This window comes from Tamandua tetradactyla, chromosome 26 (genome assembly GCF_023851605.1).
Source record: "Tamandua tetradactyla isolate mTamTet1 chromosome 26, mTamTet1.pri, whole genome shotgun sequence".
Lineage (NCBI taxonomy): Eukaryota > Metazoa > Chordata > Mammalia > Pilosa > Myrmecophagidae > Tamandua > Tamandua tetradactyla.
Window position 1 is genome coordinate 6561550 of NC_135352.1, and position 25379 is coordinate 6586928.

A 25379-nucleotide genomic window follows, 5' to 3' on the forward strand; every position below is an offset into this window, starting at 1 on the left:
CAAATCTTTTCTTAGGCACAAAAACAGAGTTGGCTTCTGTTAGTCCATAAAAATTGAGTGAAGCCTAAATTGTCATCCAGACACAAACACATGCCAAACCTCTCTCTGAGCTTCACACAGTAGAGTCCCAGATAAGGAAACTGACCAACAGAATTCCTGTTCCTTCGAAGTGTTGACATTTTTTAAAGTGCATCCAGATGATCCTGAAAAGGTATAAGATGAGGAGTCCACTGAAAAAGGTCACAAAGGAAGAGAGAATAAATGCGACTTGGATTTCAGATGGGCAGGTCATTTTTTCCAATCGTTTCCCAACTTCATTCTGTGACTTAGCTCAGAACACAAGTAGAGGAACGGTTGGGCTTTTATGATGTCATTATCACTTGGCAACGATTCCAGGAATTAGAGTTCATTGCACTGCAGGGTCCTAAGCTGGATATATTAATCAATGGATTCCAGGAACAAGATCTCCTAGCTACTGCCATGCTGACTCATAGGTAACGAACTGATGAACAGAGGTAAAAGGCAGGGTCCCAAAAGGGGTGGTCAGGAGATGAGAATTCTTGATCTGATTTTGTTATTGACTTTCCCTATGACCTTGAAGAAGTCACATCCTCCATGGCTATGGCCAGTTGGCTGGTTGGTTTCTTGAGTCAGATGAGTTTGAACAACTACTTTTGAATGAAATGGCACCCTGCCACCTGTGGGTCCATGAGTTGGTTCTTCACCTGAGAAAATGCCACATTCTCAGAAATCTTAGAAGGACAGGTAAGTAATACAAATTTTTTTTTAAAAATTGAATAAGAAAACATACTATAGTTTGCAGGTTTGGAGAAAGTAATTTTACTCGTTTGATCATCGGTCAATTGGCCTGTGGACATATAATCTGTTCCCCTGATCTCTTCTTTATAGGTCTGCCCTGTCAGCAATCCTTTGGTCCAGTTCAGAATGAAAATGATTTCCTTTCTTTTCTCTATGTTTCTAAACGTATAAGAAAATATCATGCCTTTCAGCACGTGCAGATGGCAGTTAAAATGTCAGAGCCCATTGGAGGGTTTGCCTCACCCCAGTTATTACAAAGATGAGGTTACAAGACTCAGGAGAAATTTTGTTGTCCATGACTCTGCCCTGTGTGGCAGACTATTTATAGAAGATAACAATAGCATTTCCCAGAATTGCGGCCACAAACATTATTCCTTTAAGCCCACCTATAATTTCCATAAAATCCTGTCATTGATCTGGCTGACAAGCACAGTGGCTGTTTTAGTTCCTCGGCTGCTCAAACATACACCGTGAAATGGGTTGGGGTAAACAGTGGGAATTAATTTGCTCATGGTTTTGAGTTAAAAGAAAGTCCAAATCAAGGTGCCATCAAGGTGATATTTTCTTCCCCAAGACTGGAATTCTGGGGCTGACTTCTGGTGATCTCTGGTCCTGGGCTTCTCTGTCACATGACAATGCACATGGCAGACTCTCCCTTCTCTTCCAGGGTCCGTTCGTGTTCAGCTTCCTGCTCCCAATCCCTGTCTGTATGTCTACATTTCATTCTGCTTATAAAGGACTTCAGTACTGGAATTAAGACCCATCCTGACTGAGGTGGGCTGCACCCTAACAGATGTAACCTTATCAAAAGGTCCTGCGTACATTGGCTTCATACCCACAAGAACGGATTGAGCTTACGAGCATGTTTTTCTCTGGGGTACATACAGCTCCAAACTACCTAGTTCTGGAAGGAACTCTAGTCTAGGAGTCAGAAGCCCTGGGTTCCAGGCCTACTGAATATACTACATGATGTCTAAAGACCACCTTTGCTTTACATAATCTTGTTTTATCTTGAAGATAATACCTAGGTAAAGTATTGTGGGGATTCAGTAATGTAATGTGAGAATATTTGGAAAAACATAAAACTCAATACAAAAAAGGACAGCTAGTAATTTCAGTTCCTTTTCTGAATGGCCTTTGTTTTAAAGGAAACAGAAGGAAAGAAAGAAAGGGTTAGCATGGAAGAAAGGAACTGAAGGAAGAAAGAAAGGAAGTGCTCACTTGATCACATACACACACACACACACACACCATGGCTATTGGGAAAATAAGATCAGCATTTTCTAGTTGAAGTTATTGCATATCATTTACTGAATCTGCTCACTCTTAATAGCTAGTTATTAAACTATCCTCGACAATGAAATTTTCTTATTTTCCTAACGTTTGCTACTTAATATTGTCAACATATAACTGAGTCTTTCCAAACTGTTGATTGGATATCCTTACCTCTTCCCAGAGCTTATCCCACAAGGACAAAAGAGTCAATTTAATTTATACAACCTCACAGTTTGTGTCTCTAATCTTCTTTTATCATGATAAATTATTAGCTACTGTCAGTGATTAAAAAAAAATGTACTGTTTCGAAAGACAATCTCTAGTTTCATTTTAAATATAAGGTGATCAAGTTTCCTAGTTGGTCTAGGACAGCCCCCATTTCAGTACCGGACGTCCTAGGACACACCTCAGTCCTGGGAAAACTGGGACAGTTGGTCATTCTCAGTCTCAAACAGCTCCTTCCATACTCAGCCGAGCTGTACTGTCTCTTTTCATCTACTAGAGCACGCAAAATCTTTTCTTCTTCAGAACTTTCTGAGTTAAGCTGCTCCTTCCACTTGGTACATTCACTGACGTGTCTCTTAGCTGGTGTTTTTCATCCCCTGCGTCTCCATTTAGACTGCTCCTTCACCGTCTTTTGGAAAGGAGGTCCCATTATAATACCCCATTGTTCTCTCACATCATTCTGACCTTTTCCTTTCTATCACTTCATAGAACTGGTCATAATTGATAATTAGATGCTAATGGGTGCCTGGTTTATTTTTCATTCCCCCCCTCCCCACAGATTTCAATTTCTACAAAGGTAGGAACTGCACCTGTTTTAACCATCGCTGAGTACTCTGTGTCTATTATATTGAACCCAGTACCTGCTGGGCAGGTCTTATGGACCACATACCTATTTGATGATTGAATAAATGGATACTATAGCCTCAATTATATTTATAAGGTGAATGCAATTTTGGATCTACATGGGTCTTAAATTAGAATATCTGCATTTCTCTACTCCTTATCTCCCAGTTCACATACTCTGTGTGTGTGTGAGAGAGAGAGAGAGAGAGAGAGTTGAGCACTTATTATGTGTAGACTCATTGGGAGTATAGTTGTCAACAGAACAAACCTAACCCGTTTAGCTGAGGAGGATATTTACAATGAAAAACTGGAAAAGAGTTTCGAAGAAAACGTATGTTGTAGAAGGCAGTGCCTCGTCTAGATGGGGGTGAGAGGCTAGGAATGCTGCCCAAGGACATCGTGTCTGAAGGATGAGAGGCTAACGAGGTTCATACCACTGGTAGGGTTGGAAAGGCTGGGGACTAAGTCCTTCTGAGAGAAAGAATCCTGAGCAAAGGTGGGGAAGAGAATGGCACTTCTGCCGGTGAGACAAGGGTGGTTGGTGTGATGCAGTGACCCAGGGGAAGGCTGACTGCATTAAGGGAAACAAGCTATGCAAATCCTTTATTCCATTTCAAGATTATTTTCTAAAACTTTATCCCAAAAATAAGAGGACACGATAGAAGGGTTCTAGAAAAGGGATTAAACCATTTAATTTCAGGTGTGTAGGAACACTCTGGCATTGTACAGAGCAGACATTGGAGTGTCTAGAGTGAAAGGGAAGTACAGGGGACCCTTTAGATCCTCCTGGCCAGCCCAGGGGAGATGTGGTGTTGGAGGGAGAGAAGGGGGCACATGAAAGGGACATTGAGGAAGTGAAGTTGGTCTGTGTGAGGAGAGGGAGAGGCGGTACGAGCTGACAGCGGGTTCTGGTGAAGCAGAGGGTGGTGGCTGGGGCCTTTCGCTGCTGTGTCCTTAGAACTAGACCTGGGAAATGAAGACTGCAACTAAAGCGTTTTTTTTTTCCTAGTTCAAATGGATTTTTTAAGATGTCTGTGATTTGATTAGAAAAATAGCTTCACTTTGTAAACATCTCTCTAATTTACCTCTGGGTACTCAACTATTCTGGAAAAATTATACTTTATAATGAGATCGAATATGTGTTTCATTTTAAAAATTTACTCTGCGCATGAAACGTGCTGTATCTGAGGAAGGAAAATAAGAACTTGGCTTTTGTAAGTGTGTGTAGCAGCACTCATGAATTTGCACGGGCTTGAAGTGCTTCTGAAAAGAATACTCGCATTATAAATATTACCTGTTGAGGTCCTAAATCCATCCGTTGTATCTAACAGTAGACCCCTGCCCTTTCCATCACCATCAGCAGTACTTTTATTTTATACCCCCAAAGAAAATAGCCACACCATCAGCCAGACACACCACTTAAGAAATGCTGGGCCGCGATTCACACAGCTGGTCAATGGCAGAACCAGAACTAAAATCAAGACTGAAGATGGTTTTAACTCCACGGGGCATTCAGGATGGGGTGAAAACACATCACAATAAGCTGTTTCTGAAGTACACATCTCCTTGTTGATTTACCAGCTCTCTCACTTCAGCCAGGTGCCTTAAAGATTAGAACCTCAGTCTCTAAGATGTTTACATGAAACTATTCCACTTTCACCTAAAGATTTTGCCTTTGGTTGGCCTCCTCTCTCAAACTTTCATGGAAAGGAAGCTGTTGTATCATGACTACATTTAGAGAAAGTTTACTTTTGCGGGAATGTGGCTTATATTTCATTTAGATTCATGCTTTATTGAAAATCACCCTTTAACAGGGGACTGCAGTTTGTCTTCACTCTATGCTGTTTTCTGTTTATTCTAAGGGGATAAACCACAATAGAAAGTTCTACTGTGTGGGGATTTTATTCTAATAGTGGAATATAGAATATATATCCTGTTTCAGTGTGATTGTGGGTCTGTTTTAGAAACGTACAACCCTGAGAGACACTGCTCATATAAATGATGTCATTATATTTAAAATCATACATAAATCTGACGTTTTGTTTTCCTTCATTGTCAGATTTTTGTTCTACTTCTGAACTATAAGCTTTTGGGCACATTTTTCAAGTCCCCCGAATCTTAGTTTCTTATCAATAAAATGAGGAAGCTGGATTGGTTTTTGAGACTCTCTTAGCTGTGACACACTATAATTTTTGATTCCATAATCCCAAATCATTTCTCTAAAAGACGGTAAGCATCTTTCCATATTCCAGTGTCTGACCTTATTCTCCAAATGGATTTTTTTTAAATGAACAAAATGAAGAAGCAACACTTGTGAGTAGCTTTTTATAGAAAGGTTTTCCCTTTTTGAAAATTTATTTGGAATCCAGTTTATTTTCAGGTTCCATGGAATTGCTTTTCTGCATAGAGAGAATATGAGTACCTTGGCTGCTGTCTTTGAATCCATGTTTGAATTCAGAGTGCTTTATTTAGGTGTTCAGAAATATGCTAACTGGTTTGCCAAAGAGACCGTCTCTTCCTCTTTCTTTGCCCAGAATTCCGTGCCTTCTTACCTACTGTTTTCTGCAATAAGACAGAGTTGTGCCTCACATTAGGTGTTTGCACAAGGCAGATGTCTGTCTATCTATCTATACATATACATATTGTCACGGTCAGATATATGTGTCAACTTGGCCAAGTGGTGGTATTTGTCTGTCTGGCTGGGCAAGTGCTGGCCTGTTTGTTGCGATGAGGACATTTCATAGAATTAGATCATGATCACGTCACCTGCATCCACAGCTGATTCATTTGTAATCAGCCAAGGGGAGTGTCTTCTGCAATGAGTGATGCTCAATCTAATCACTGGAAGCCTTTTAAGGAGGATTCAGAAGAGACAGGCTCTCTTCCTGCTTCGGCTGGTGAGCCTCTCCCGTGGAGTTTGTCCAGACCCTCCATCGGAATGGTCAGCTTCACAGCCTGTCCTACGGATTTTGGACTCTGAGTTCCCATGGTCACGTGAGACACTTTTATAAATTTTATATCTGCGAGTGTTCCCTGCTGGTTCTGTTTCTCTAGAGAACCCTAACTAATACATATATACATATACATATACATATACATATACATATACACATACACATGCATATACACATACATATACACACACACACACACACATACACACACACATACACATACACACACACACACACATACACATACACATACACACACACACACATACACATACACACACACACATACACATACACACACACACATACACACACACACGCACACACACATACACATACACACACACACACACACACATACACATACACATACACATACACATACACACATACACATACACACACACACACACACACGCACATACACATACACATACACACACACACATACACACACACACACATACACATACACATACACATACATATACAAATACATACACAATACATGTGAGCATTACTTGGGCAAATTGCTAAGTGCAAAGTGAAGAATTTCTTTAATGTCATTGATTTTCTGATTTGTGATTCCTAATTATTCTATCCTAATAAATGTCTGGTGATGGTCTTACTAAAATGTGGTGTAAGTATAATAAAAAACACAAAGACATGAGACTTTGCCATGTGGCCAGTAGATGGCAGTATTTCATAGAGAATTGGCAAGCAGCAGGGTTTTAAAAAACTGCCTGAGCCTTTGTGTATTTTATTTCTTCTTTTAATTTAAGAAGATGGAGGCCCCCATCTGGAAGAGAATCAGAAAGGGGAAATGAAAAGTAGGAAGTAAGAGAGGTGGAGAGGGGCACCCAATTCTATAAGATACAAGACCTCCAAACTCTTTTAACCTCCCCCCAAACCCATTTTCTGTGACTCTGTGCCTTTTGAAAGAAAAAAATAAATTATGCTTTTAATAAGTTTGAAGTTTAGTTGTTGCTGTTGTTTTAATATAATCTCCATGGATCCTTGAGAGTCTTAAAAATCTTTTCACGAGAATGAATAATGCAATCAATCTCCTTCAGCAATCAGGCCAGCTGAACATCAAGCTGGTAATTTCCTAAGAATGTTTAATGCCTGCCAGCAAAAGTGCTGTGAGGGAGACAAAAAGTCCAGGCCCTCCTGTGGCAGCTCCAACCAGTGATTCCAGCGATTCTGGCCACAGCGCCAATGTAACAATTACTCCGGCATCCTTTTGCCCATCCTCACCATAGCTCCTGATTGGAATTACTGGTTTTCCACTGACAGACTAAGGCAGATCAGGGAACCTCTTCCCAGCTGGTAGCATTATTCCTCCAGGTGCTATGTGAGGAATAATTCAAATTCTCAATTCTTATTAACTGGGGCATTGGGGCCTCTGGGTCTTCATAGCCAACTTGAAGCTTAGGGTACAAAACCAATAGTCCAGGAGATGAATGCAGCCTATGCAATCACTTCTTTCTGCACCCCTCCCCACCCCATCTCATCCCACCCCTCAACCCTTCTCCTTGCCTGCTTTGGGCTTTGGCAAGAGACAGAAGGACTGGCCTTTAGCTACCCATCTTTGGTTTAGAACAGCCCACCTGTTCTTCAGTTATCTTAGGAAACAACTGGCCTTAAATACAAAATAACTTGAAAACCACAATTTATTTGAACCCACAAATTTAAATAAAATCTAAACAAATTATAAAAGGCTCATTCATGAGTAAATGAAGTGCCCTGGAACTGGCTAAGATCTTCTAGACAGTGTTTCACTGATTCCTGCAGCTGTATTCTTTCTCCTTTTTCAGAGGCTGATCTTGCCCTCTTCATTGGTATTTCTGACACTCTCCGTCAGCCGTATGCTTTTATTTTTGTATTCTGTATAGCTGGGTCACATTTTATTCTTTTTCTGTGAGTACACCATTATTGCAGCACCATTTGTTGAATATTTTATGTTTGTTTTTATTGATTTATTTGTTTGTTTGAGAAGTGCATGGGCTGGGAATCAAACCAGGGTCTCCCACATGGCAGGCGAGAATTCTACCCCTCAACGACCCTTGCACCCCCTAACAGTATGCTTTTAATTGCACTTGTCTAAACACTGCCATGTATGCCACGCCCTTGAGGTAGTACCTGGATGTAATTGTTACACTAATACATTTATTATTATTATTATTTTGCTTGTCCTTGAAGTAAGGGCCTTTGGAATATATGTAAAAATTATTTCGAGTTGGGACACATGTAGTATAGAATCTTAAATCCATTTAGCTTAGTTCTACTCATTTCTTTTAGAAATGGAAAAACTGAGCTCCAGGCACAAGAATCTGTCCTTTAGTCTGTGTGAAGAAAGTTACCATCAACTCATCAAAATGTGTAGTGCTTTGGAGAAAAAAGAAAACCTACTACTGGTTAGTAGTTGACAAGGATTAATGGTGAATTTATTTAGGAACATCTTTGAGCCTGCTGAGTGTCTTAAAGTATCTTTTTAAAACGCTTCTAACAAGCATCGACCTGATGGAAGGAAAAAAAAATGTAGTACAGAAGAAATAAGGATCAAATTGTCTCTGACTAAGAGAGATAGTAAAAGGAGAAAGGATAGTGATGTGTTGGCAAGATTTTATTTTCTTGTTGAGACAGTCACACTCCATAGAATGGCCATCTCGGAGCTTGCAGCCTGCTTCCCCGCCTCATTTACGAGGGCCTGTAAACTAGTACGCAGTGCTGGGTTTCTGCAGTTTCTCCACCAAAGCAAAAGGTTGCTCTTTGGAAATGTTGCCACAAGAGAGCAACCTTGACTAACTTTTACCTGGAGGGGGCCCCTCTCTCTCTCTCTCTCTCTCTCTCTCTCTCTCTCTCTCTCTCTCTCTCTCTCTCTCTCTCTCTCTAATTTATTTTAAATGTATTTTTTAAAGAAAAAGTTGGGTTCCTTTGCCTGGAGATACACCTAAATAAATGGATCCTTTAGGAACCGCTCCTTTGCAGTTCCTACTCAGGGTGGGGAGAAAAAGAACCCGGAGTCCTAATTAACTATATGAGATAAAGGAGAACCCTGGACCATCTCTTCTTAGTTTGCAAATGTCTTGGTTTTGCTCATAGAGTTGAAAGATACTTGTTTTGGGCTGAGCGCATGAATCTCATCAGTTGGTCTGGGAATGGTTGTCAGAGTCCCTTTTCCTCTCTTAATCAGCACCGTGGATTAGTAAACATAACAGAGAACCAAATTAATACACTACTTTATTGCATCCCCATCCAATCTGCCTTCTTTGCCCTGGGCTTTCCTTCCTGCAAAGAACGTACAAGTATGCTTTCATTCATAGACAATCAGGGTCCACCACAGATGTCAGAGGTAGAGGCAGGGAGTCATAAAACTTTTCCCTATTTAATGTGACAATGCAAAACAAAGTACAAAGTAGGACAAAATTAACCAGTTCCCCCAGGAAGACAAACGGCACCCAGAGAACCACTCATTAACCTCTCTTCTGGGAGGCAAACAGTGGTGCCTGGGAGGCAGGCATTCCAGCTCTGCTTCCCTGTTTGCTGAGAGTTTCTGGGCTGAAAACACGCATTTCTATCTAATGGGCAATCTGTCACTTGCACTCTAATAGCAATCACCTGCTTCTCAAATAATCATTAAATAAATTGACAGCACACAATAGCTGGACTTCCCAGCTTTAGTACTGCCTGGCTGAAATCAAGTAGACAGAGTAAAAGCGACCAAGCGAACCACTGCAGGCTGTTTAGAAGCTCATTATCCACAGGCAGCCATGGTCGGTCCCCAGAGACTGGTTCCAACATCCGAAGGCCGAGAGGTCTTTTGTGGTCACAGCAAAGAACGCCGAACTCTCAAGAGACGGGTATGAATCTTGACTTTGCTACTTACCAGTACTGGACGACAGCAACAACAAAACAACGCAGTCCCCAGCCTGCCTCCTGGATTGCAGAGGGCCAGGGCTGGGAATGCAGGAAAGCCCTTTGTAAATTTAAAGTGGGAAACACTTTGGAAAGTCAGTATCAATAGCTGTCATTCGTTTGGCATAGGGCACAAACGACAAATCTCATGCAGATTGCTTTACTGAGTCATCCTGGCCCTGCCTAATAGATATACATTTCCTCACTTTAGAGATTATAAAAAAGAAAAAAGTTTAAGGCCCTGAGAAATTCAGCATGGCCAGGCTAAGAAGTGTTGATTTTGATTCAGAGTGTAAGTGACTCCAGCATCGTTGCTTTCACCGTCAGGCGACGCTGCTCTACAGGCTGGTCTGTCCCTAGCTGCTGTCTTCATCTTGGGCAGTGAAATCTTTAGCATCAGAGGCAGCTTCCCTGCAGGGGAGATTAAACCTCAGTCCTTCTTCCCAGCTACTACGTGGTTCTTTACAAAGGGCCACTCGCCGTTAATGAAGGATCTTTAATGGCCTGATATAAATATCCCGGCAGCCTCCAGTGCTTTGGTTTGGAAATTATTGTTGTATCTAAGAGGAGCTCTTCAGTCTAATGAGAAAAAAAGGGGGCAGGGGCTGGGGAAAAGGGAAGGCAGGGCACAATGAAAACAGGAGGGGCAGCCAACACACTTAATTAGCAGCACTCTGCAGCTAGCTCTGAGTAGAGCTCACTTAAGGGACAGCCAGGATGAGAGGCTGTGGCACTTTGAAGGAGCTGCGGTGTCCTGGGAGTCAGGACAGAGTGAACTCTGGTGGGGTGAGGTCAGCTACAAGTTCTCCAGTTTGACGTTTGAACACTGGAAAACTATGTCCAGAACCTGAGAATGAGAATCTCCCCCCCCCCCACACACACACACACAAGTCTGAAAGTTACTGGGAACACATAATTTGCCATTAAGTGCTTCCGTGTATCTGTCTGGAATTAGGTTAACCCTTCTGTATATGTTGTTGCTTTTTGTTTTTTCCCCTCTGTATATGTTTTAAGGTGCAAGTTTCCTGGTTAGGGTAGGGTTGAGGATGAGAGATACATTCTTATGGATTACTTTTATTTTGAAATCAGTCAGTTGAGATTTGCAGAGATTTGTTTCCTCTGCAGCCTCTTGCAAGATCTGCTTAGATGCTAGAGCAGATATTTAGTGGAGAGGATAGTGGTAGAGAGAGGGCAAGCCCACACAGAGCAGTGGAAAACTGTGAAGGAGCATGTAGTATTTAATTACATCCTCAGGGGGTGTGGCCTGAGGAGACAGTAATTAATACTAGGTAGAATATGGGGGATGAAATAAAGATGAGAAAATGTCAAGAAATGCAAGAATGAACATACGTGCAAAGGGGAGAAGGGAGCAGAGATGACGTCTTCAGATCTTCTTCTTTGCAATATAGTCCAGGAAGGCAAGTGTTATGATAGCAAATTTACTTGAGGATGTGCGCTAAATGCAGTGATCACAGACTCAATCAGAGGTAGAACTGTTTATCCTGTCTCCTTAATTTCAGTGCTTGATTCTTTAAAACAGAAATGAGATTTACAGAAATATATTTAAGAAATGAGGGGGGAGAGAGAGAAAGAGAGAAGGAAGAAGGAAGGGTGAAAGAAAAATGGTGTAACTTCGACTAAGAGACTTTAAAATGGAGTTAGAGAGCTGTGCATATGGACAGATGCTTCTGCCACCCCAACCCACCAAAAACTGACTGTCAATAATCAAAGCCTAAGCATCCAACAGAACTATTCCCTTTCTAAAAATGAAACCTATTTCTAAGACCTGCACCCTAACTTCTTTTTGTTATTTGCTCTTTCTCCTTTTGAAAACTCCTCCTGAAGCCTCAACTGAGACCCAGTTCAGATGCACCTGAATGACAATTCTAAGATCCCAAATAAATCCCTTTGTTGCTTTACAGCTCGAGTTTGTTCTTTCTTGGGGGGCTGAAGGAAGGGAGAAACTAAATTCCAGAAGAGAATTCATATGTGATTTATCTGATCTGGCAGGAGAAAAGGTTTTCTAAGCATAAAGATATGCTGAAATCACAAAAGAAAACTGAATTTCTTTGATTATATAGAAATTATATTTTTAGATATAAACCTAATGGAATTAAAGCCAAGTGATATATTTACTATAAATAATTAGTCCAAATTTGGATACCTCTAACAAGATAAAATTGGTGAGAAACACTGACCACTTCTAGAAAAGTGAAAAGGAGCATGAACATTCAGGGAAGACAAACAAAAACAAATTAACATTTGAAAAACACCTGAAGATTCAAACAAAAGTATTTTTTTTTTATGTTTATGAAAATAGGAAACTTTAAATACCTAAATATTTATTTTTGCCATGAGTATAGCCAAACATGTTGCCTTATCTACTGCTGATGAAAATGTAAATGCTGAAAAAAATGTCAAAAATATTTCTTTTGGCTCAATAATCCATTTTTAAGTGTCAATCCTTAAGATACAATAAAAATATGCATTTGAACAATTGAAACACAGGGAGCAGAATAAGAACAAGGTCCTTTAATCCTGGATAGATTACTGTAATGCCTGAAAACATCCTAGAGTATATTAAGCAGCTAATCAAAAAGTACAGGTGAAGTCCCCTGAGGGAGGGAAGAAAGAATATGGAACTATTAAACCTTACCATCAAGAAGTCTCCTGATACTGTGTCAAACTTTAGGGACACCCAAATCAATAGGCCATGCCCTTGATCATGAGGCTCTTTCTTGTGAAACTTACATAGGTAGCTTATATAGGAAAGCTTAGACTACCTATAGGCATGCCTAAGAGTTACTTCTGGAGGACTTCTTTTGTTCCTCAGATGTGTCCTCACTCTCTCTCTAAGCCCAACTCTGCAAGTGAAATCATCGCCCTCCCCCTCTATGTGAGACATGACATCCAGGGGTGAAAGTCTCCCTGGCAACGTGGGAGATGACTCTCAGGGATGAATCCAGACCGGCACCATGGGATCAACAATTCCATCCTGACCAAATGGGGGAAAAGAAGTGTAATTAATAAAGTATCAGTGGCAGAGAGAGTTCAAATAGAGTCGAGAGGCTACTCTGGGGGTTGCTCTTATGCAAACTTCAGTTAGACCTTGCTACCTGTCATAACCTGCCAACCCCCAACAAGGACCATTCCAGCCAATCCTAAAGAACACCTAGGGTAATTTGTAAGATTACTTAAGGATTCCAAGCACTAGAGTAACTTGCCAGAAACCTACAACCTTCAGATGGGTCCCTGGTCCAGATAAGTCCTGAAACCTACCCCAGGCTCTCCAGAACATCAGATAGTTCCATCTCCCTACCCCATATTAGTGACAGACCCTTCCAAGAGAAATGTTTGGCCATAATCCAAACACCCCTAAAGAAAGGGATGGAAAGATCAAAGATGAAGGTGGAATTATACATAGAAGATAGGATTAAATGAATTGAATGCTGAATCATTCAATTGATATCTCTTTTAGTCTCCAGTATTTTAGAGCAGCTAGAAGTAAACACCTAAAATTGTGAAATTGTAACCTCTGTCAAACTCTGAAATATGTTCTACAACTAATTGTGGTACTGTGCTTGAAATGTTATAGCTTTTTAATATATATGTTATTTTTCACAAAAAAAGAAGGAAGAAAGGTCGATTGTGATAATAAAATATTTAAGGCCTCTAGCCTCCTATATTCTGGAGCAGCTAAAGGAACAATATGAGAGGATCGTACGGTAGCCCATGAAATACTCTTGGATCTGTCCTGTAACTACTTGTTGAAGAGTGTGTTAAAAACTACTGCCTTTTTATTTCTTTGCTTGGTATGTATGTTATATTATACAATAAAAAAGTTTTAAAAAAAGTTTGAAAAAAAGACACAATCGAAATTTGGAAAAAAAGTACTTAAAAAAGATCATTCTTAATGGAAAAAGTAATGCAAAGTACCTGACCATTAAACAATTAAAAAAAATAAAGAATAAAGAAACCTTGCTGATAGCTTATTATCCTGATATTCTCAGTATGGAAAATTAGTTATCACAGAGTAACATTAAGTAAAATAAAGAGCAGCATTTAATGAACAATAGTATCCTAATAATATTTGAACCTATATGCTTGAGAAAAGAAAGACTGGGAGAAAATGTAACGCAAAATGCAGGGCTACCTGTTATCTTTGGTTGATGGGATCATAGTTTTTTCCCCCTATTATTTATTTTCCATATTCTCTATAATGAATATGCACAACTTCAAAAAAAAGCTTTAAATAAAGTAATCAATAAGTCTGTAGCTGTTCCTTTGTTCATCGCTTGTTGACCAAGTTACTGAGCACTCAATATTTAGTGCTGGGGACTTGGCCCACAATGGTTAGCAGAGGTGGTCCGAAGGGGTATTTGAGCAAATGGTCCCTCAAAGAAAGTTTCAAGTTACAAAGGAAAATGAGGACTGTGAATGAAGAGCACTGAGTTTCCGTGAGAATTCAGAACAGCATACCCTGACTTGGGACGAGGCATGATTCTTGAGTCTGGTTGCATAGGAGCATGTCCTGGGATACAGAGCAGAAGGGGACAGAGGCCTCAGGGTGGGACCACGCCAGGCTCTGTGCATCCTGCTGAGGGGTGGGACTTTCACCCTGACAGCAATGGAAAGTCTCTGCAGACCTGACATCAGATTTATGTTTCCTAAATCCCTCTCTGCAGTCAGAGAAGAGATGGGTGGGGAACCAGAATGGAAAAAAATTACCAACATCCAAGCCAGGGAATAGGGTTGCTTGAAATTAAAGGATGGCTTTAGAGAAAAGAGAAAAGTGGATGAATTTGAGAGATATTTAGGAGGTAAAGTTGAGCACACTTGGTCACGGGTTGCATATAGGAAAGGTAACATGAGCTCTAGTATTTATTGTTTGAAATCTAATTGAAATTTATTTGATAGCCTGAATTAAAGAGTTATTTATGGGTTGTTCAGTGATAGAATGCTCTCCTTCAATGAGGAAGACCCAGGTTTGATTCCTGGACCATGTACCCACCCTCCCCCTACCCCCCCCCCCCCCAAAAAAAAAGAGCTATTTATGGCTGGTGAGTTTTATAATAATCATTGAAAAATACCTTTAAAATATTCCCTTAACCAAAATAAATTTATACCAGGAAAATAGTAAATAGTAAGTCTACATCAAAGTCTTTGACTTATTCAAGCCCCAAATATGACATGGAATCGGGACCATATCTTGACACAACTGCCCAATAGTTCCAAAGAAACCAGTATTTACTAGGGAGAGAAAAATGAGCATTACTATTAGAGCATCCATTTGTACTTTATTCCATGCCAGGAACAGGAGAATTTGCTATCTCAGCTAACCACTTTCAATGCGATTTTCCCTTTCATTTAATGTATTAAATGACATATTTCTCATTTTCACATCATTGTTGAAAGAAACCATTAGATCCAGGCACATGTTCATCTTTCATGGTAGAACAAAATATTGTTTGGGATAATGTAAGAAATCAAAGGTTTGTTTGCATAAGACCAAACAGAGGTGCCCCCGAGAACATACCTTTCAGTCTTTCCTCTCTTTAGTTTCCACTAACAATCTGGTCCTCTTATGTCTGCAGAGCTTTTGTCAGATAATCAAACAGGTAACTAATGAGCAAGTATTTTATGTTCAACATTATATTCAGGACGAAGTTAGGAGCACAGAACCTCTCACTAAGTTAAATTGGAAGGGGAGAATATAGGCATAGGATAATTTTTTAAAAGACTATAGATACTCAAGTGTTTTTCTGGAAATCAAAACCCATTAAAAAAAAAGTGATTTTATTGTTTGTAGGTAATCACACTGCATGGTTTTGCATGCTTTTTCCCCTTTCACTGAACATTAAATATAGACTAGACTTGGCATTTATGAATAGCATTGAAGCTTTCAATTATTTGGGACAAGTAGTGATTGGAAATTTTGCATGCAGTCCTCACGAATTTGATCTTAATATTCTAGAATGGATTAAGATGGCAAATCTCAGTGGATGAACTTAACTGGTGACCCAGCATCTAAATCTCAACCCAACTCGGTTCCTACTCAGCACTGCCTATTCACCAAAATTCTCTGTATTACTGAGTTGTTTAAACATTTATATTTTTTGAAAACAAAGTCAACAACTAGGTTTGGAATGAAAGTTAAGTGATTCAAAAGTTATTTTGCTCAGCCAGAAAATAAAATTAAGGAGTCGAATAGGGGGTTTGACTCAGGTCTATTATATACTCTGCGGGGAAATAAGAGTAAGCAATCTATGAAACTATTTCAAAAATTGCTTCTTCCAGAATTTATTTTGATAGCCATATAAAAGGCTTCAGCATTGAATTTGTGAAACCACTGTCTAAGGGGAGGCACTTAAATTTTTAAGTTATACTTTACTACATTTTGGAAAAATGGTATATTATTGTGGTATTTAAAAATTTGTGAATTTGAAAATGCTCGGGGATATTTTCCTCATGAATGAGTATTTCTTGAAGTGTTAATGATATGTTACAGATAAGAAGAACAAAACCATTTAGAGAAGAGAGTAGGCAAAGTAGTTTTTAAAAGAATTCTTGTTACCCAGTCAATATGGGTTTGGAGATAATGGCAGTTTGATCAAGAATCATTACGGTTGATAAGGACAGATACTAATGAGAAGAGAAATATTGGAAGATGTGACATTGGAAGCCCCTAAAAATGCACCATGTGAGACAAGAAATTTACGTGAGCAAATTCCAGGAACAGTGCATAATGATTTGGGGACTGCAATTCTGGTCTGGGTTCTTTTTCTAGCTAACTCGATGACTTTGGGAAAGTCATTTATCCTCTCTGATCTGACCTTAAATTTATATTCTGAACCTTAATCATCTTATCAATAAAGGGATAAGGCTCAGGTATCTTTCAGTTCAGTAGGTAATCACACTGTATAGTTTTGCATGCTTTTTTCCCTTTCACGGAACATTAAATACTGAATATTTTCTATGTTATTAAAATTGCCTTAAAACATTATTTTAATAACTGTGCAATATTTATCTATTCCTTAGATATTTAGGTTGCTTTCAATACTTTTATCATAAAATGTTGCCGTAAATATCTTTGAAAATATTAGTTTCCATCTCTAATGGCTTCCTTGGCTTGAACTAAAAAAGTGAAATCACTGTCAAAGAATATAGGCCTTTTTTTAATGCAATTTTATTGATGTACATATATATATATATACACACACATACATATATATATTTACATATTCACATATATACCACATAATCATCCAAATTGTACAAGCAGTGGTTCACGTTGTCATCATATAGCCGTGCATTCATCATCACAATAGATTTTTGAATATTTTCATTACTTTAAAATAAATAAAATAAGAATAAAAGTAAAAAAAAGTGAAAAAGAACACTGAAAACATCTCATACTTCCATACTCCCTACTATTTATTTATTTATTTTCTTATGCACCTGTCCAAAAACTGGATAAAAGGAGTGTCAGTCACAAGGTTTTCACCATCATACAGTCACACGGTAAAAGCTATATAGTTATTTAATCATCTTCAAGAATCAAGACTATTGGATTATAGTTCAACAGTTTTCTTTATTTCCCCCTAGCTACTCCAATACATCAAAAACTGAAAGGGGATATCTATATATTGCATACGAATAATTCCCAGAATGACCTCTTGGCTCTATTTGAAATCTCTCAGCTGCTGAAACTATTTTGTTTCATTTCTCTTTCCCCTTTTAGTCAAGAAGGCTTTCTCACTCCCACAATGCCAGAGTCACACTCATCCCCTAGAATCAAGTCCCATGTTGCCAGGGAGATTTACACCCCTGAAACTCATGTCCCAAGTAGGCGGGAGGGCGGTGAGCTCACCTGCAGTGTTGGCTTAGAGATAGAGGCCACATGCGAGCAACAAGAGATGAGTAGGCTTAGCTTCTCCTTTGCAGGAATAAGTTTCATAAGGACAAACCTCAAGTTTGTCCCATCAAATTGGCTGTCTTTAATGATTGTGAGAATATCAGGTCTTTTTCCGGGTGGGGAAATTGAATATTTCCATCTTTTCCCCCAGTCCCTCAAGGGGACTTTGCAAATACTTTTTAATCTTCTTGCTAAATAACTCTGGGATATATCAGGGAATCCCACCAACCTGTACAAAATAACAAAACCTCACTCCTTATTCAAGATTCCATGTAATTGTGGTGTTCAAATAAGCTGATTGCTGACCATAGGTTAGAGTGTGTGCTTACAAAAATATAAATTTCACACCAACTAAATATCTCCTTTGGTCTCATACAGAAGCTGAAGTTTTAACCTTTAGTATGCTTTACCTTAGTCCTACCTAGATCAGCTTCATTTGTATCTCTAATTGAAGTCTGATCGGGTATCTGTGTGAAACCTGAGACTCTAATTGAAGTCTGATCACTTTTTCAGTGTTTTTACCAGTTGTTCAATGGGGTAATGCTGACTTTCATAACTGAGAACTCTAACTCTGAGTCTCAGGTTTCACACAGATACCCGAAGTTCCAGGGAATGACCAAGTTATCCACAACAAGCTCAGCATCTCAGAATCTAGAAATAACAGCTACAACTCTGGAATAGATGTGACCACTGTAAAAGCTTACAATCTCAGAAACTTTACAATAGGCTCCAACCTGATAACCCATGCTCTCAACTTTAATTCCCCAAGTTTGCACATGACAGTTCGTCCATATTAGTGGGGTATAATAATATTTGGATTTTCATTTCTAACTTATTTCATTCAACATACTGTCTTCAAGTTTCATTTGTTTGGTTGCACGCCTCATGACTTTATTCCTTCTTACAAGCTCTCAGTTGTCCATTGTATGTATACACCACAGTTCTCCCTTCCATTCTTCAGTTGATGTACCCTCAGGATACTTCCATCTATTGCAAATCTCAAACAATGCTGCCATAAACACCAGGGAGAACACAGCCTTTATAAGCCTGTAATATTTAGTGTCAAATCTCCTAGAAAGTTTGCATCATTCTTACTACTTCTAGAGTGAGTTATTTTCCTTTTATCCACACCATCATGTTTAACAACTTTTTATGTTGCTTCAACTGATAAAGTGGTTGTTGTTTTAACTTTTATATTTTTATTTGTTCTTTTATTTTTTTAGAAGTTGAATTTCATACATGTGTTATTTTTAGTTTGGTCATAGTACTTCATTAGTAAATTATCCATTGATCACCTTTGCCAATTTTTCCACCATAAATCAGTCATTTCTTTGCTTTGGTTTTAAGAACACCTTTTATGTTAAGGCTAGTATTACCACTTTGGCTCTGCTATTTGTAACTCATAGGTGCCCTAGACATATCCTATCAGCAATTTAAATAGATAAAATTTTTGGCAATTTCACATGTCCTGGCACTTGACCTCCTTGATCAAACATTTTATTTTTGATCGTTTACATATTATTTCTCTAGGAACTTGGTTTGGGGCAGAGGGGGAATCACAAAAAATAAGACTCCAGTACCTTTTTATGATGGCTAGCCCTTCTATCTCTGAGTTCTTGACAACCACCTTGAGTTGTTTTCTACATTTGGGAATGAGCCTGAGGGCTCTGCTCTCTGACTAACCAGCAGGAAGGTTCCTCCACGTCTCTCTTTTCTTTAATATTGTTATTGAGAAATCTTCATACACATAAATTCCAACCATAGTGTACAGTCGACTCACAGTATCATCACATAATAGTATATTATTTAATTGGTTTTGCATTGAATCTATAAATTAATTTGGGTAACTACATTTAGTCCTCCAATCCATTAACATAGTATGCCCTTCACTTTATTTCAGTCTTCTATGTTTCCTTTTAGCAATTTCTTGTAGTTTTCTGTGTATAGGTCTTTTGGATCCTTAGTTTAATTTATTCCTAAATATTTGATTCTTTTGGTTGCTATTGTAAATGGATTTTTTTTTCCTTGAATCCCTTCTCAGATTGTTCATTACTAGTGTATAGAAGCATTACTGATTTTTGGGTGTTGATCTTGTACCTGTCACTTTGCTGTACTCATTCATTGGCTCTAGAAGCTTTGCTATAGACTTTTTGAGATTTTTGACATATGGTATCATGACATCTGCAAACATTGAGAGTTTTACTTCTTCCTTTCCAAATTTGGATGCCTTTTATTTCTTTTTCTTGTCTAATTGCATTGGCTAGAATTTCAAGCACAATGTTTAATAGCAATGGTGATAGTGGGCATCCTTGTCTTGTTCCTGATCTTAGAGGGAAAACTTTCTGTCTTTTCTCATTGAGGATGATGTTAGCTGTGGTTTTTACATATATTTCTTTTATCATGTTAAGGAAGTTCTCTTCTATTCCTATCTTTTGAAATGTTTTCATCAAGAAAGAATGTTGAATTTTGTCAAATGCCTCTTCTGCATCAATCGAGTTGATCACTTAGCTTTTCTGCTTTGATTTCTTGATACAGTATATTACATTAATTGATTTTCTTATGTTGAACCAACCTTGCTTCCCTGGAATGCATCCCACTTCACTCTGGTGTATAATTATTTGAATGTACTGCTGTCTTTGGTTTGCAAGTATTTTGTTTAGGATTTTTGCACCTATATAGAGAGTTTGGTCTGTAATTTTCTTGTAAGTATCTTTGTCTGGCTTTGGTATTAGGGTGATATTTGGCATTATAGAATGAGTTAGGTAGCTTTCTCTCCTCTTAAATTTTTTTGAAGAGTTTGGCAGGATTGGTACTAACTCTTTCTTGAATGCTTGGTAGAATTCATATGTGAAGCTATCTGGTCCTAGACTTTTCTTTTTTGGGAGCTTCTGGATGACATCTTCAATCTTTTTACTTGTGATTGCTTTATTGAGGTCATCTATTTCTTCTCAAATCAGTGTTGGTCATTTATGCCTGCCTAGGAAGTTGTCCATTTCATCTATATTGTCTAGTTTATTATCATATAGTTGCTCATAGAATCCTCTCATTACCTTCTTTATTTCTGCAGGGTTGGGTAGTTATGTCTCCTCTTCCATTTCTGATGTTATTCATTTGCATTCTCTCTTGCCTCTAAATATTTACTGATTTCTCTGGTATTTCTTTATTGACCTACCAGTTGTTTAGAAGTATGCTGTTTAACTTCCATATACTTGTGAATTTTCTGGTTATTCACAAATGTTTTTTATTTCCAACTTCATTCCATTATGATATGAGAAAGTATTTTGCATAATTTAAATCTCTTAAAATTTATTGAGAATTCCTTTGTGACCCAGTATATGGTCTATCCTTGAGAATAATACATATGCACTTGAGAAAAACGGGTATCTTGCAGTTGTGGGGTGTAATGTTCCATAAATGTTTGTTAAGTCTGGTTAATTTATCATATTATTCAAAATCTGTTTCCTTATTGATCCTCTGTCTAGATGTTCTATTCTTTGATGAGAGCATGGAATTGAAATCTCCAACTATTATGGTAGAGGTGCCTATTTTTCCCTTAATTGTTGTCGGTGTTTACTTCATGTATTTTGGAACACTTTGGGTTGGTCCTAAATATTTATGGTTGTTGTGTCTTTTTGTTGAATTGCTCCTTCTATTTATAATGTGCCCTTCTTTTTTCTCTTTTAATTGTCTTTCATTTGAAGTCTAATCTGTCATATTCGTATAGCTTCCCCTGCTCTTTTCTGGTTGTTATTTGCCTGAAATATCTTTTTCGAACCTTTCCATTTCAAGCCATTTTTGTCCTTGGGTCTAAAGTGAGTCTCCTCTAGATGGCATATTGGCGAGTTCTGTTTTTGTTTTTTTTTTAATCCATTCTGCCAGTCTATGTCTTTTGATTAGGGAGTTTGATCAACATTTACAGTAATAACATTTACAATAATGTCATTAGTATAAAGGCAGTACTTTCTTCTGCCATTTTGTCTTTTGAGCTTACTATGTCATTACCTCATTTTTTCCCTCTTTTTACCTTTACTGATAGTCTTCATGTTTTCACTTTTACCCAGATTTCTCTTTCCTGTCATTTCCTATCTGTCTGTAGTGCTCCTTTTAGTATTTCTTGTAGAACTGGTCTCTTAGCCACAAATTCTCTCTGAAGAGAGAATATTTTAATTTCCCTCTGATTTTTTTTGTGGGAGGTGCATGGTCCAGGAATCGGACCTGGGTCTCCCACATGAAAAGCAAGTATTCTACCAGTAAACAACCCATACACCCTACCCCCTCATTTTTGAAGGACAGCTTTGCTGGGTAGAGAATTCTTTTGTTGGCAGTTTTTATCAATTAGAATCTTATAAATATATCATACCACTGCCCTTTGCCTCCATGGTTCCTGCTGAGAAATCTGTAGATAGTCTTATCAAGTTTCCCTTGTATGTGATGGTTTTATCTTGTTCCTTTCAAAATTCTCTCTTTGTCTTTGGCATTTGGGAATCTGATTAGTAAGTGTTTTGGAACATGCCTATTTGGATCTATTCTATTTAGGGTGTGTTGCACTTATTGGATCTGTAATTTTATGTCTTTCAAAAGAGATGGGAAATTTTCAGTGATTATATCCTTCATTAGTCTTTCTGCTCCTTTTCCCCTCTCTTCTCCTTCTGTGACACCCATAACACATATATTCATGCACTTCATGTTTTCATTCAAATCCTTGAGACCCTACTCATATTTTTCCATTCTTTTCCCTATATATTTTTTGTGTATTGGATTTCAGATGTCCATCTTCTGGTTAATCCTTTCTTCTGATTCTTCAAATCTATTGTGTAGGTCTCCATTGTTTTTTCCATCTCTTCTATTGAGACTTTCATACCCATAAGTTCTGTGGTTCACTTTTTCAACTTTTAAGTTCTTTATATTCACCCAATGTCTTCTTTAACCCTCCCTCAGCACGTTGATTTGTTTTTTGATGAAATTTTGCATGTCTGTTCAAACATCCTGAATTAGTTGTTTCACCTCTTATATCTCATTTGAACTGTTGGTTTGTTCCTTTGACTGGACCAAATCTTCACTTTTCCTAATATGATTTTTTTTTTACTGGCATTTAGGCATTTGATTTCCTTAATTCATTTATTCTGGAGATTGTTTTCTCTCTTTTACCTAGAGTTTTCTTGTTTGTTGGCTTTGTTTTCTGTTTGCTCTTTGGCTTTCTATTTAACTTATTCCAGACCTCTAGCATAGGTTCCGTTTTAACTGATCCCAATTTTTCAGTTCTTGTTTTTTGGTTTCTTGCTCTCCCTATATGGATCTTTTTTCTGAGGAAGCTCTCCTCAAATATGATCAACCCGTCAGACTTTCCCAGGACAGGTCCATGTCTCAGGAGGAGAGAGAAGCCAGTATCAAGTTTCTTTGAAAGTGAGACACAGCAGGTTGACAAACTTTCCTATGAAGCCTCTAGACTTGGTGCTTTTCTTATACAGCCCAGCATGTGGTGTTTGTCTGCCTGTAGCTTCCCACCAGCATAAAATGATAGGGTGCCTTTAATTTCAGTAGCATCTCCTTGTTAAGGGCATGGTTGAGGTCTAAGCTGAGGCAATAGGTGGGCATTGATTGCTTCTGCTTTCTAGCCCCTGGGGCCTGAATTACCTGAAGGTGGGGCTTCTACTTGAGCTGAATGGTGTCCCCCTTTTCAGGGGAAAGATATACTCTTTAGGGAATTGCCCCTTTCACCTCACTATTTACTTTGCCTCTCAGACATGCCTTAATTCTACTCTTGCCTGTGTCTGTGCTAAAGCCTGTGAGTGCTCACAATTATTTCAAATGATATGTTAAGAAATTAAAGAATTAAAAAGTCTTCTCAGAGTGGGACCCCCTACTCCTTGGGTTTGTCATTCAAGAGCTGGAGTTAGTGTGTGAGTCAATATGCTCCCAGGCTCTATGTGCCCCCTTTCCTTGGGGTCCAGCCCTTTTCCAGTATTTTGTGCTGTCTAACTCAAAAAGCCTCTGGTTTTTTATTTTTATTTTTTTCTGTCAGCCCCATCCCCTCCTTTTTTTTTTTTTTTTAACATGGGCAGGCACCGGGAATCAAACCTGGATCCTCGGGCATGGCAGGCAAGCATTCTTACCTGCTGAGCCACCGTGGCCCCCCCATCCCCTCTTTACTGAAGCAAAATCTCCTGGTTCTTTTAATGCTTCTGCCAGGTTTTTCTGTGCCCACAGCTTATTTTCATCAGTATTGGAATTTGCTATTTAAATTGGGGCTTGGTTGAGCTAGCTTCTTGCAGGAACCAGTCTGCCATGTCCATGGGGGAAGGGTGCCACTTCCATGGCTTGGGAAGCTTACAGTTCTGTTTAGGGTCTCAGCCATTCCATCTGTTCCAGGCTGGTGTACAATCTGTGTCTGGCCACTGATATCCCCTAGCAGTCATTTTGTATAGTTTCTGGCTATTTACTTGTTGGAATTTAGGATGGACTAAATTCCACATCTCACTCTACTGTCATCTTACCCCATCTCTCTTCCTCATGTCGTTTGACAAGCTTTTTGGAAGGGGTTTCCTAAAACAGATCTTCTCCATTATGCCGTAGGCTTTACCTTCTCAGATAGCACAGATGATCTAAGGGCAGAGGTGGAACTGTGGCAGAACTGATGACCAGGCCAACTTCATGCTTTTCTTGGAGCCACCTTCCCACTGAACTTTGGTTCAGGCCCTTACTTCCAGACATACTTCCTATGGGGCCTCTGTGAAGACACTTGGATCCTGATTGTGTTCAGGATTCCCATGCTCTCTTTCACTTATCTCCTTGCACATCAAAGGCTTATTTGAGCATCTCTCCCCTCTCCCTGAAGATTCTGTGGCAGTTGGAAAGCTTGAGGCAGGTAGGGAGTGGTCCCTCAGAGCCCACAGAGGACTCTGGGGGTGGAAGGTATGACCTGATGCCCTAAATGGGCTCACAGTGTCTCTCTAACCTCTGCACAAATACTGATATATTTTTTTCAAATACTTCTCCGAATTTCATTTCTGATGTTTTGCAACATACAAAGTTCATACTTTTATGTAGTAACATTTAGTTTTATTTTTCTCTTTTTGATTTGTTTCACTGTGATTCTGCATAGAAAGTGTTCTGATAGTCTGTACTATAGGGTTCTTCTGGATGAGACTTCCCACAGAGAGTTTAAAAAGGGACAAGAATCTTCCCTATTAGTTATTACTTGTTTTATCAAGTCACAGTAATTAAAATAGTTTGGATTTGGTACAACATTCAGACAAGTGTGACAGAGTAAAAAATCATAAAACAGACATTATGTATAACATGTAACAGTCAGACGCTGCTGTAGGTGTTAAGGATATATCTATGAAACAGAAAGACAAGGGCCTTGTACTGTGGGAGTGAGAGAGGGAGATAAAAGATCTCCCAACTGAGAGCTTTTAGGACAAATGGAGTTTTTTTCTGGAGAGCTGGCTATCACAGGGGCAAAATCAGGAAGAGTTGGAGGAGGATTTGCTATTTCCACTGTGAAGAGGTCACAAGTGCACAGTGGAGGTTTTGAAGGGGCAGGAAGGGAAGAAAAATGTACCAGAATTTGAATTGTTTTAAGCAGTAAGGGGATGAGAATATAGGTGAAGGTAAAGGGATGAGAGTAGATGTGGGACATCATGGGA

At 38.9% G+C, this 25379-nt stretch overlaps 1 protein-coding gene and 1 long non-coding RNA gene across 14 annotated transcripts in view; one reads left to right on the forward strand and one right to left on the reverse strand.

Moving 5' to 3' along the window:
- The window catches only part of KCNU1 (potassium calcium-activated channel subfamily U member 1), a 163577-nt gene extending 160819 nt beyond the window's left edge, over nt 1–2758 (reverse strand). For 4 of the 5 annotated variants that reach the window (XR_013169158.1, XM_077144620.1, XM_077144621.1 and 1 more), the window contains exon 1: nt 146–346. Coding sequence is in view for 4 of the 5 variants with exons in the window: in XM_077144620.1 (XP_077000735.1) it covers nt 146–292 (147 nt within the window). In the remaining variant the exon portion in view is untranslated. Of the gene's footprint in view, nt 1–145; nt 347–2500 lie in introns of those variants that run through there. The other variant, XM_077144622.1, reaches the window with a different exon arrangement.
- The window catches only part of LOC143669962 (uncharacterized), an 83418-nt gene continuing 58422 nt past the window's right edge, over nt 384–25379 (forward strand). For 8 of the 9 annotated variants that reach the window (XR_013169162.1, XR_013169161.1, XR_013169163.1 and 5 more), the window contains exons 1-2: nt 391–515; nt 602–765. This is a non-coding gene — a long non-coding RNA (uncharacterized LOC143669962). Of the gene's footprint in view, nt 516–601; nt 766–25379 lie in introns of all 9 variants that reach the window. The other variant, XR_013169164.1, reaches the window with a different exon arrangement.